At 38.1% G+C, this 14,208-nt stretch overlaps 1 protein-coding gene across 1 annotated transcript in view; it reads right to left on the reverse strand.

Moving 5' to 3' along the window:
* LRRC34 (leucine rich repeat containing 34) overlaps positions 1-14,208 on the reverse strand; it is a 57,978-nt gene that overhangs the window by 25,878 nt on the left and 17,892 nt on the right. Inside the window, exons 4-8 of the mRNA XM_053709029.1 lie at positions 12,699-12,782; positions 10,024-10,152; positions 9,063-9,158; positions 8,819-8,973; positions 6,879-7,034 (exon numbers count right to left, since the gene is read on the reverse strand). Coding sequence (XP_053565004.1) covers positions 6,879-7,034; positions 8,819-8,973; positions 9,063-9,158; positions 10,024-10,152; positions 12,699-12,782 — 620 coding nt within the window. The remainder of the gene's footprint in view (positions 1-6,878; positions 7,035-8,818; positions 8,974-9,062; positions 9,159-10,023; positions 10,153-12,698; positions 12,783-14,208) is intronic.

The raw sequence follows: 14,208 nt of genomic DNA on the forward strand, positions 1-14,208 counted from the left end.
TTAGTGCCACAGACCCCATGCACTTTCACTAGCAAGAATCTTATTGAAATAAGGGGGCTACAGAAACATATGTGTGACATTCTGCAGACCGTTGTTCAGCTCCTTTCACACTGAGCTTGTCACCAACTATACATCCCCCAATACTCATCACGCTTGCTGCTAAACGGTCAATCTACTTTGCCAAAGCAACATTACTTACTCAGACACCCCTGCATGTTTACTGACATGGCGCAACGCAGAATCAACAAAACTGATAAGAACTTAAAATCTAATATGGGGTCAGGCTCTGTCAATACCTTTTTTAAAAGCACAGAAAATAAAAAGAAAAAGGCAGACCAACCTCAGATAGATAGCGAAGATGATGAAATATCAGATAATCCTGACACTATGCATACCCCTGTGTCTCCCTCTGGCTCACACACACCACCAGAAGACGGCCCAGTCACATTAAAGGCAATGGAAGCCCTTATCAACCAGGTTAAGACCTGCATCAAAACTGAGTGTGCTGAGCTGAAAAAAGATATTAACGAATTGGGCCAGAGAGTGGAAACACTAGAAGGAGACAGAGAAGAGATTATCAAAGAAATATCGGTCATGTCACACGCCATGGAAGATCAGCAGACACAGATATCGGATTTAGAAAACAAGATAGACGACATTGAGAACAGGACACGGAGAAATAATCTCCGCATACGCGGAGTACCAGAGTCGGTAAAGAGTGAAGACATAATGGAACACTTACAAAATTTATTCCAATCACTGGCTATTTCAGATCAAAGAGTAATTGACTTAATACCAATTGAGAGGGCCCACAGATCTCTACGGCCCAAACCCAGTGACAATCAACCTCCGAGAGATATCATTGTGTGTTTCTCAAGTTACAGAGACAGAGAAAAAATATTTCAGATGGCACGCACTCAGCCCACTTTCTCATTTATGGGCGCGAAAATTCAAATTTACCAAGATCTCTCCACCAGAACTTTACTACTCAGGAAGGAATTTGCTCACTTCACTACCCATCTGCGATCTCTCAAAATTCCTTACAGATGGGGTTTTCCTGTAGCGATACAAATCATAAAGAATGGAAGGCGTTATGAATGCTCCTCAACAGGGGATATTGCTGACTTTTGCCAACTCCTCGACATTCCGGCCCCTGAGGCACCACAGCCTTCATCATCCAAACTTCCTACACTCCCACCAAAGCCCCAGAGAAGATTATGGTCTGAAGTCATCAACAAACAGCGCATCAAAAAGCCCTGTATTGACAATACCAACAAAGGAACTTTTGCAGAAATTATAACCAGCTGAACCTGATCCTTGGAGGTCGTGAGTATGCGGATTCATACATCTCCTAATGGGTGATATTTATCCCCCACACACACTGACTCTGTGTGCAACAGACTACTCTCAGTCATAATAGAAAGACACTTTCTTAAAATGATATTATATATTATATACTGTTTAAAGTATCTTTAGGTCCTAGTATAAACTCCCCTGATAACTTAAGGGAGCCCCGTCGGGCCACACTTTTCCTCCTTTTGTCTCTCTCTCTAATTCTTATTTTTCTTAGCCTCTCTCTCTCTCTAGTTCTTACTTTTCTTAGCCTCTCTCTCTCTCTACACATCCCTCCTGTAAGGACTCTCTCTCCCCTACCCATCCTCCCCCTCTCATCTCTCCCCCTGCTCTTACCTACACGTTAGGCAACTAGCAATTATTGTGGTTATTCGATCAAAAATACTGTTTAAAAGTATTTCATTTTTGTTTGTTGAAATTTATTTGTTGAATTGTTATTGTTATTTATTTAATTCTATTTTTCCAGCTCTCAGGATATAACACATTGTATTAGACTATCAAAGTAACTTGCTGTTAGCATCTCCAAAGTCATAGTAGTATGTCAGAACATCATCAGACTAGTCAGTTCACAATTTCCACACAAAATGTTAAGGGTTTTCTCTCCCCACAGAAGCGCTCAATAGCCTTTCAAGATTTTTATAAAAAAAACATTGATATTATAATGATACAGGAGACACATTTTAAAAAAACCAATGAACCCTCTCTCTCAAGATTCTACTACGACCAACACTTTTTATGTTCAGGCCCAACGAGACATAATGGAGTCAGTATATCTTTTAGGAAAGGCTCCTCCTTTGAATTATTGAACAAACATTTAGACAGGGAGGGTCGCTTTTTAATAATAGTGGGGCTGTACTTTGGCAGGCCTATTACTCTAGTTAATGTATATGCTCCCAACTGCCCTAAGCCATCCTTCTTTCGCTCAGTGATTAACCACACTATGGACATATCAAAAGGCCCAATATTCCTCAGTGGAGACCTAAATTTTCCCGTTAACCCCATGTTAGATACATCTCAGGGCAAGTCTTATATTAGGAACTCCCAAATCAGATCCAACTGGAGAGCAATAAGCACTCTCCCTCTATTTGACACATGGAGAACCACTCATCCAAACACCAAAGACTTCACTTTTTTCTCAAACCCCCAGCGCTCCTACACCCGTCTAGATTACATTTTTTGCGAACAACAGATGCTTACCTCACTTATAGATTCGAGGCTTCACCATACCTCCTGGTCAGACCATAGCATGGTCTCCTCCACGTTTTTATGGTCCACTAAACCACGACACCAACACAGTTGGAAACTAAATGATCAAATTCTATTAGACCCCTTGATAACTACTGATCTGGCCGAAAAAACTTCAGAATTCTTCTCATTCAATAATTCCACTGCTACCTCAGCTATTAATAACTGGGAAGCATATAAATGTTATATAAGAGGGGTGATTATGGGACACACACACAGACAGCGCAAGCAACGTTCAGCAATGTTTAATTCCTTATCATCTGAGTTTAAGGCCTGCGAAGATGCACTAAAGGGTAACCCCAAATCAACATTATTGCTGCAAAAATCACAACAAGCTAGAGAAGATCTAAATCACTATTTAATTAAGAATGCACATATGAGGGCGCTTGCATCTAAATCCAAATTTTTTGTTGAAAACAATAAAGCGGGACGCCTATTGGCGAGATCCTTAAAGAAGAAGAGATACAAAACCCACATTTCTAAAATTACAGACTCCAAAGGTGTCACCCACTCTGATAACACAGCAATAGTTGATCAATTTGCAGAATACTACACCTCACTATATAACCTCCCGAGCACACACCTTGAAGAAAAACACAATAGTATACATACATACTTGGAAAAGGCCCTGCTTCCAACATTGACCGATTCTGATAGAGAAGCTTTAGACGCACCATTTTCACTGCAGGAGGTACTGCTAGCCATAAGAGATCTCCCACAGGGCAAAGCCCCCGGCCCAGACGGCTTTACTCCCAAATATTACCATCTATTTAAATCCCTCCTGGGTCCTCACTTGCTAGAAATGTACAATTCCTTTGACCAGTTTACGCACCTCCCACCCACACTCCTAGAAGCTACAATCTCCATAATCCCTAAACCAGGTAAGCCCCCAGATAAAGTTACTAACTACCGTCCTATATCCCTAATAAATGTGGATATCAAATTATACGCTAAACTACTCGCAGTGAGAATCAGTAATTACTTACCGTCCCTAGTACACGTAGATCAGGTAGGCTTTATCCCGGGTAGGGAGGCTAAGGAGAACACCATCGGAGTTTTGCATACCCTATTCTCGGCCACAAACTCTAACTCGCCCCTAGTCCTTCTCTCCACCGACGCCGAGAAAGCCTTTGACAGGGTGGACTGGGAATTTCTCTGGTCTGCTCTGTCAAAGTTTGGATTCTCCCAAGTAATGATCTCACGTATTAAAGCCCTATATAGCAACCCCTCGGCATATATTAATGCAAACAACAACCTTTCGCAAAAGATAATGATAAATAATGGCACGCGGCAGGGATGACCCCTTTCGCCCTTGTTATTTGCCCTAGCAGTAGAGGCGCTCGCCACCAGGATACGGAGTAACCCTCGTATACAGGGGGTCACTTTTGGAGAGCTCCATCAGAAATGTCTGCTATACGCAGACGATATTATATTCACATTGAGCTCCCCCTCTACGTCCCTACCAGCCCTCCTTGAGGAGCTGGAGGAGTATAGAAGCGTCTCCAACTTTTCAATCAATATGGAAAAATCGATGATACTCCCAATACACTTAAATGCAGAAGACATGCACTACATTAAAACCCACACCTCTTTTCAGCTGACCTCGAAAATCAAATACTTAGGAATTGATATATCCCCTACTCATACAGAATTATTCAATCTCAATTATGTTCCTCTTCAAATAGAAACTGAAAAGTCCTTAGATTCCTGGCATAAACAAGGCCATCTTTCATGGATGGGGCGCATAAATGCATTAAAGATGAACATCCTTCCCAAATTCCTTTATCTATTTCAAGTCCTCCCCCTAGATCTCCCCATACAATTCCTGCAGAAACAACAGAGAAAATTTGACCGATTTATTTGGTCACATAAAAGACCCAGAGTAAACAGAAATACGTTGTTCCTTAACAGAGCAGATGGGGGGCTCGGATCCCCTAACCTGGTTAATTACTACAAAGCATCTCATTTGGCACGAATAGTTGCATGGAAACGCTCGCTGACGAGCAAACCCTGGGTGCAGATAGAATCCTTTTTAGCGGGGGGGGTAGACTTGGGAGAACAGTGCTGGATCCCACATAAATCGAGGTCCCCAGACATAGGGAGTAACTACTATACAGCCTCCACGCTGCGAATATGGGACAAATCCCTAGTAGAAGATAGATCGTTATCAACGCCAATGTCCCCACTTACTCCACTACTCAATAACCCCCTACTGCTACAAAACCACACCATCCCGAACCCGCGTATGGCTGGAGCCCCCTCCAACGTACCAGTACACATGCTGATACACAATGGCTTGATGCGCCCACAGGCTGAGGTAAGCCAATTAATAGGTTCCCCGTTCCATTTATGGTTTCCATATTTGCAGGCTAGACATGCCATTTTTTCTAGTCCGCACAAAGCAAATTTAACCAGAACACTGACTCCATTCGAAACCTTATGTACATCCCCCTCCATGACTAAAGCTCATATCTCTATAATTTACAAGCTACTAAGTGGATCCTTCCCCATTAAGAGACCTGCATACATCACCAAGTGGGAGAGGGAGCTAGATATAACATTGACAGATGAGCAATGGGGCCATATTTTTATTGAAACCAAAAAGTCATCCCTATCACTAACTTTAGTAGAAACAAATTTTAAGCTGCTTTCCAGGTGGTACCTTACCCCACACAGAATACGCAGTATTTTTCCTAACTCTTCCCCCCTGTGTTGGAGACATTGTGGAGAAATTGGTACACTCTCTCATATATGGTGTAAGTGCCCTCATATTCAGCCATACTGGCATAGTATAAACACACAAATTAACAAGATAATAGGTAGGTCCCTGGATCTTTCCCCTAGCCTGATCCTATTAAACAATCTCCCAGATGTAACATGTAAGTATCGGAAGAAATTGCTACATGTCATGCTTAATTGTGCTAGACGCCTTATACCAAGATATTGGAAAAAAGCAGACACACCACCATATGGAATATGGGTTAAAGAGGTGAAACATGTACTTGAACTTGAAAAAATATACTACACACATATAGGTAAACAAGATTTTATTGCTGATGTGATATTCCTCTGGGAGCAGGGCGAATGAACCCAGCACAAATGCTTTGATTCAAATTATATGGTCCTCTGTCTTTTATCTTACTGTTTTTGTAACATTTTCTGTGGATCCAGTCTGGAAGTTTGATATAGCCAGTAACAAGCTGTAAGGTTGGCAAGTATCATGATTCTATGTGTTATCCCTGATTTAATTGTATTTGCTGTTCACATCTGCCTATAGGCGTATTTATACATTGTATACTGTTTCTTTTCTTTAAACCTGTTTGAAAACAATAAAAAGATATATTGGAAAAAAAAAAGGTGAGTTTAAAATCCTCCACTACGCACAAAATATAGAAAAAAGAACTCATTGTGTAGTTCATTAACAAATCTAGACAGTCCCAGAGGCTTGTTTTCCCATAGAAAACCTCTGAATTACATTGTTTCCAATGCAGCAAAGGATTCTGGGTAAGATATGCAAATTAAGTACACAATGACACACCTTTTCATATCTTACCCAGAATCCTTTGCTGCATTGGAAATAATGTAATTCAGAGGTTTTCTGTGGGAAAACAAGCCTCTGGGCCTGTCTAGATTTGTTAATGAACTACACAATGAGTTATTTTTTCTATATTTTGTGCGTAGTGGAGGATTTTAAACTCGCCTTTTATCTACCCCTAATTTAAAATGTTATTGTATTCTGCCCGGAATCAACTTCACCCAGCAGTGATTCTAACCTTCTCCCAGCTGATGAGTGGCAAAAACCACAAAACAGTCTGTCCTGGGATGGTTAAGAATCACTGCACTAACCCTAGCTAAGTTTATAAGCTGTGTGAACAGCAATACTTTGGCATAAAGGGAACCTGCTGAAAAGCAGACTGAAGTAAAATGGTGTGTCATTGTGTACTTAATTTGCATATCTTACCCAGAATCCTTTGCTGCATTGGAAACAATGTAATTCAGAGGTTTTCTTTGGGAAAACAAGCCTCTGGGCCTGTCTAGATTTGCTAATGAATTACACAATGAGTTCTTTTTTCTATATATATGAACACGCACATATGCTCTGTCCTTCAAAAATGGTTTGCTGTTATTCAGACTAGCTAAGTTTGAGCACAAATTAAGATATATCTTTAGAAATTATTTTTTAATTTTATCATGATATAAAGTATCTTATTATTTTGAAAAATAATAACACAACATATGATCTGGCAACCATTTTGCAAATCAAAATATAAGCTACTAACGCTTTGAGGCTTTTGTTGTCAAAATAAAGTGCATGTGCAAGATAGATGGCTCCATCATCCTCAATCCTGTTTGATGTCAGATCTAGGATTTCCAGTGATGTGTTGGTCTTCAGTAGTTCAGCCAGACACTTAACTCCATCACGAGTTATTTTGTTGCTAAAAAAGCAAAATCAAACACACAGTTAGCCGACTGCAAGGCTTAGTAAAGGAGAACACTCCATTCTATTGAAGGGACATGGAATCTCACATTTTTATTTTTTTATTCAGATAGAGCATGGAATTTTAAATAACTTTCTAATTTACTTCTGTTATCAAAATTCCTTTGTTCTCTTTGTATTTTTTGTTGAAAAGCATGAAAATAAGCTCAGGAACGTGCACGTGTCTGGATTACTATATGGCAGCAGTTTTTAAAGAATGTTATCCATATGCAAGGGCACTAGATGGCAGTACTATGTCCTGCCATGTAGTGCTCCAAAAACTATACATAGGTATCTCTTCAACAAAGAATGACATGGGAACAAAGGCAAATTGGAAACTTTTAAAAAAATGTATGCTCTATCTGAATCACAAAATTATATTTTTTGGCTTTCATATCCAGCCTGTTATGTAAGTATTTATTAGGTGCTTGCCAAAAATAAAGGTTCTTATTAGATAGAAGACAATTAGGCTTGTACTTCATAATACAACTTACATTTTCATGTAAGAAGCTAAAGAAGTGAAAACCAAATCTAGTGTCTCCTTGGCATTCTCCAGTTACCCATAATGCAGTTGTGAGTGTACATTTTATTAGGATCATGAAGCTGTGTTGATACATGCACTACTGGGAGCTAGCTGAATGCATGGAGTGAGCCAAAAACCTGAGGCATATATGTGCTCTTGGGTCTACCTAGGTATCTTTTTCAACAAAGGATACCAAGTGAACAAAACAAATAAGATAATAGAAGTATATTGGAAAGTTGTTTAAAATTACATGAATGCTCTATCTAAATGATAAAATAAAGAAATTTGTTTTTAATGTCCCTTTAAAGGAGCCGAGATTGAGGGGTTTAAATACCAATCCCTCATCTAGCTCCCTTAAGTCCTCCCGGCACTTTCAGTTTTCCTGGGCTTGGTGACATCAACAGCCTCCCCAGATTCCCCAGGCGATGCTGGAGCTCTAGAACACCAAGGATGCAGGGAAGTGCAATGCTCTCTGAAAACGACCCTCCCCCCCCCCCAATGACAACATGTGGTCAACATCCACGCTAAATACATTGCACAGATGATGACCATGTGCTGCCATTCACATTTAAAGGGTTAAATGAATTGGTCAACAGATTTATGATAGTGTAATAGTTAGCTAAGGAGAGTAAGAAAGTGACTTGATTGGTGTTATTTAGTAAATTTGGTGTTTTGGCCTTTCTTACTCACCTTCCTCATAATTTGGCTTACTATCTTCTGTATTATTTTTTTATGGTGTTTTTATATCTTTTACATTTGTGACAATTAAATGGTGATAGTGTAACCTATGTAGAATACAAAGTATTCAATGTATTATGGTAAGTATGATATCTTGCCACTAGATGGCAGCAATAGATGATACCATATAAAGCAATACTCAATACTCATAAAACAACACACCTGTTAAACATGATTAAGGGCCTGTTTGGCTTGAAACATTGTCTGCTTGCATCTTGACCATTTTGAATTAATATAGGTTATTTTTATTTTCTGTCTGAACTTACTTTACATATGTATTTACAAGGGATTGGCTTCCCCTGTCCGTGCCTTTAATTCTGGAGGTGCTGCCTGGTCATTTCATTGTTGAGATTTCTTTTAGAATCTCACAAGCCAAAAGAGCTTTAGAGAATTGGGCCCTTTAGTCTACAAGAGTTCTCCACAAGCTTTCAGTGACTGTACACTAGTACCAATAACATAATATATGATGGAAGACATATTACCAGCTGAGATCAAGATATTTAAGTGTGGAGTTTTCATGCAAGGCCTCACACAGGCGCTCAACACCAAAATCTGTCATTTCATGTTTAGCCAGATGTAATTCCTGAAGAGTTTTGTTTAGTTTCAGCATTAGGGCTATTTGGATTGTAGTGTCTTCCTAAAAAAACACACACAAATATATTATGTATTAGAATTATGCAAATAATATTTAATGCAATTATTTTTTCCAGTTATTTCTACACATACCTGTAGGGCATAGAATAAAGGGCGGTTTAGATGTATTGACTTTATTGAGTTATTCTGTGAAAGCACAGTTGCAAATGCAATGAGACTTTGTATACCCTGTAAAAAGACAACAAATGAGAGATAGAATTATCAAAAGTAACATTGTTCTAGCAAAGATCATTTTTTCTTACCTATTTACCTTAATATGTATTTGTGGAAAGATAAGAAAGGTACAGAGAGAATTGTTGTCAGCCTGTTACAGACTCTGTTTTGTTTTATTTTCTGTCTTTAACCTAAAAAAGTGTATTTGAAGATGTTGTTTTTGTTGCATGTTCCTGTCCTGACTAAACTATTTTTTTCAGGCTTGCAGGTGAGTCCATCTCCTCCAAGAGAATTGTGGGATTTGTCCTTATCAACCAATAAACATTAGTAAATAGTACACAACAGATAGTGATGTATTAGTTTTAATTTTAACATAGTTTACTTGGTATGTTTAAATGCTGCTTTTTCACGTGCATAATAGATTAATGTCCCTTTATTAACCTCTGCAAACACTGACTTTATTGTCATCTCAGATCAATCAATACATTTCCGCTCTCACGCCCTTTCTTTTTAAACTTAGCTTATATGTTCTTTAGAGATATTGCAAATACCCTTTATTGGTTTTGTTACATGTATATATATCCATTTATTTTATATGTTTACTATTGAAACGTTATTATTCTTTTCAACTTCTATCTAGTTTACTCGCACATTTTTAGCATCATATTTTGTTAGCTTTGTGTCGTGCTTTATTGTTTTAGGACAATCACAATATCAAGCAAAACTGGTACGTAACAGTTGTGTGTTGGGTTCTGTCCATGTTTAAATATTTAATTAAAATACATGTTTTCCCTAAGTTTCATTTCCTTTCAACGACATGGCATTTCTGCCACATATTCCTCAGCAGATGCTAAAGGGCAGCAATTAGCTAAACACTTACCAAATCACAGTCACTGAGGTCTAATTCTTCTAGAGTGGAATTTATTTGCAGCATTGCAGCAAAACACATCCCACCTTTGTTTCCAATTTTGTTACCAGTCATCCTTAGGCTTCTAAGAGATTTGTTTCTCTGTGAGAAGACAATAAAGAACAATGCAAATTGGTGCACTGCACATAAGAAATATAGATCGAAGCCACACATGAGCCCAGTTTCCTATAGGAAGATTCCAATTACATTTTGATATGCTGAAAAATCAAGATATTATCTGAGAACAAGTACACTGCTTAATTTGTGGTATATCCAATACTATATAGGATGACATTCTTTAAATGGACAGTAAAGACCTTGTAATTGAATGATTATAAAAAAAATAATGTCAGTACTGTCACTATTTAACCCCTTGTGCCTTTTTGACGTAGGTGCTATCTCACTTTGCCCAGCGTACTTTGTTGACGTAATACCTAGATCCAGCACAGACGCACAGGTTGCCCTGTCAGCTTTGACAATGAAATCAGCAACCTGGGTCAGATAGTGCTCCCTTACCATGCAAAGCAATATCGTCAATATTGTTAAAGACAATGGCACTGTCTGTGTCACTGTCTGTAACAATCTTTGCGGTGGTGCCAGTGGAAGGTGTGGGAGGGAAGGAGGGAGGTGGATGGCCAATCACGGGAGGAGATAGGGAAGGCCAAGTCCCTACACTACGGAAAAATGTTTGGCAGGGGTGGGCCCTACATTACAGAAAAAGCACAAACTAGGAGGGGGGACCAAACACTACAAAAAATACAATTAAATGGGGATCGGTTGAAGGGGAAGGTGGGGAGGGTGAGGGGATCCCTACACTACAGAAATGCATTATGTTGTTACATGTCCGACTAGTTGCCAGTGTCAGTAACAAAAATGGCAAGGGGCAGTGGGAATGGGTGGGTTAGAGTGCTGTTTAAGTGGATCAGGGATATTGGAGAGTGAGGTGAGGAGTCCCTACACTACAAAACTACAGAAAAATAAATATTTAAAAAACCCATAAACTGCATACTGGCATATCTGCCATTCAAAGGACTGGCATAAGAGCACATACTAAGTACCCATTTCAGAGCATTCTAAGCCTCTAATTGTTTTATATGCACTATGTGTGCTCTTGCCTGACAATCAACTGAGCACAAGGATCATATGCAAATACAAGTTTAAAATGCTCCGTAGTCATCAGACAGTACAAAGGCTAATGCTAATTTCTAGGTTAAAACACCATAAATAGTGCTCTTTATATGCAGGAAATTCAAATCCATTTAAATGGTGTTACTTTTTTTTTTTTTTTTTTTTTTTAAAAAGTGTGAATGTCAAAAGTATGTTCGGGCTGTAGAGCACTGTTAGCAAACTATTCATTGTTTTGCAGTTTTTATAAAGTCTTCTCTTGTGTAGACAATTAGGGACAGCTATGTGTCAGGGTTATACTTGAGAAGCCTGCAATGTGGACTATCAATTCTCACAATTTTAATTTTAAAACAGGGAAAGGGGCAAAATAAATAAGATTTTATTGCAATGTTTTTTAACATAACTTTTTTTTTTCTTTTCATCTTTATTGAAGTCACAAGGAGTTACAATAGAGGATGATAACGATGAAAATACAACATCAGAGACAGAGGCGTAACTAGAAACCACAGGGCCCAGGTGCAAGAATCTAAGAAGGGGCCCCCCACCACCCCTCCCCCTCCAAAAAAAGGTGAATTTAATACTTTTTTTTTTTTTTTTACATTTAACACAGAAAAAAATGTGAATCAGATTACATGTCTGCAAAAGGAGGTACCCTGTGCCCACAGTCTGTGAGATGGTCTGACCCCCTATTACTGTATATATATATATATATATAGTGACACTATTTAACCCCCCAGTACTGTATATAGTAAGTTAGTGACACAATCTGTAATCTGCCGGTGAGATGGCTGGCCTGACCCTACCCGCCCAGTACTTTATAAAGTGACCACAGTAGTCAGTGACATGGTCCACTCCCCCATACTGTATATAGTGGTATTGTATAGTGACACTGTTTACCCCCTGCCCCCCCATGCTGTAGTAACAAGGTCTGTAATTTGCTGGTTCCACAAACATACACAAACACATACATGCATAAATACACACACTGTCACATACATACACACAGACACACCATACACACACACATAAACACCAATGGGTAAAACAGAAACACTAACCCCTGTAGTCATGTCACACCCACATGATATCAGTGCAGGCAGTGGTAGGTTAACGTTTTTATTAAAAAAAATATATATATAAAAAAAATTATAATTTTTTTTTTTAAGCTGGACCCCCACCCTCAGGGGCCCAGTCGAACCTGTGACCTCTGCACCCCCTGTAGTTTCGCCCCTGTTCACATAGAAAAAAACAAACAAATAAATTAGTTATTATAGGCATTGCAAGATTGTGTGCAAAATGGTTACTGACAATGGGCTGGATTACAAGTGGCGCAGTATTTTCTTTTCCGCAATTGTGGAAACTCTGCTAGAGTTAAGCTTTTTGCACTAATCAATTTGCATTTGTATTACAAGTTTAAAAAAAAACTTATTTTGTGTTAGTGGTAACCCGAATAGGGCGAAAAACCTGTCTGATCCTAGATAAAGGGAAATGCAACAAAAAAGTGTACTAATATTTTTACTTACATGCAATGCTTTAGCAATGTGCTCTGCACCATCTGTCCCAATATCATTGCTCATGAGATTTAGATAATACAGATATGAATTTTCCTGCAAAAAGATACATTTAAGTTGATCTTCACTAAAACTCAAATCTCGGATTACAAATTTGCTGATAATTTATTTCCAACATTGAACAACAGAGGATGAAAATGAATTAGGGCCCAATAATCAAAATGTTGCCAGTTAATACAATTTTTTTTATCTTGATACTCGCAGGGACTGCCCTGAGGGAATTCTGTGTAAAAAGGGGCTGTCTCTGCAAGTTATGAGATGCCTCCAATGAAAAGTAATGGAGCTCGCTGAAAAATTTCAGTTTATATTATCCTACATTCACATTTATGTTCATATTTATGCCAGTGTTTTTCTGTTAGCGTAATAAGTGTTTTGATTATTTTCACATAATCTCTACCTTTTAGTTTGTGAGAAAGAACATCGAGATCTGCAGTGGGGAAATATTTTGACAATACACCAGAACTCATGGATACATTTAAGCTCAACCATGGAATGCCAATTCAGCATTCACTAGCAGTGGTGGGGAAACCCATTTTACAATAAGGAAAATGATACTTTCTGTATTTTGTATTATAAATATGAATTATACATCATTCTTTGCATGTGCAGTGTAGTTTTATTACCAGTGCCTTAAACAGATTTCAATCAAATTTCAATGCAAATTTACATTTTTACATAAAGTTGACTTTGTAAAAAATGTTGTTACACTTTTTAATGTGATTTAACAATAATAAAATGTACTACATATTTTTATTTCAATACTTCATGTAATCATTTTATACAATTTTTAAATTACAATATTTTGTGAGCCCTATTTTAATTTATACATCTCCTTAAAAGCAGGAAAAAACTGTCCTCAAGGTTATTCCTATAGAGGTTTTATAGCACTGGCAAGCTTTCTTATTTACAGGATTTAAAAGTAGACAAAAATGAAGCATAAAAACAAGGCAATATGTTTGGACATTTATGAAGAGAGTTAAAGGGACACTGAACCCAAATTTTTTCTTTTGTGATTTAAATAGAGTTTGCAATTTTAATCAACTTTCTAATTTACTCCTATTATCAATTTTTCTTCATTCTCTTGCTATCTTGATTTGAAAAAGAAGGCATCTGAACTTTTTATTGGTTCAGACTCTGGACAGCACTTTTTCTATTGGTGGATGAATTTATCCACCAATCAGCAAGGACAACCCAGGCTGTTCACCAAAAATGGGCCGGCATCTAAACTTACATTCTTGCATTTCAAATAAAGATACCAAGAGAATGAAGACAATTTGATAATAGGAGTAAATTAGAAAGTTGCTTAAAATGTCATGCTCTATCTGAATCACAAAAGAAAAAAATTAGGTTCAGTGTCCCTTTAAGTATATGCCGTATATCTAATAAAGTATCCATGCGGGATAGCTTATGTGGGTGAAACCACCCATAAGGTTAGGGAGTGCATCAATGAACTCAAGAGTAG

The sequence above is a fragment of the Bombina bombina genome, chromosome 4 (assembly GCF_027579735.1).
Source record: "Bombina bombina isolate aBomBom1 chromosome 4, aBomBom1.pri, whole genome shotgun sequence".
Classification (NCBI taxonomy): domain Eukaryota; kingdom Metazoa; phylum Chordata; class Amphibia; order Anura; family Bombinatoridae; genus Bombina; species Bombina bombina.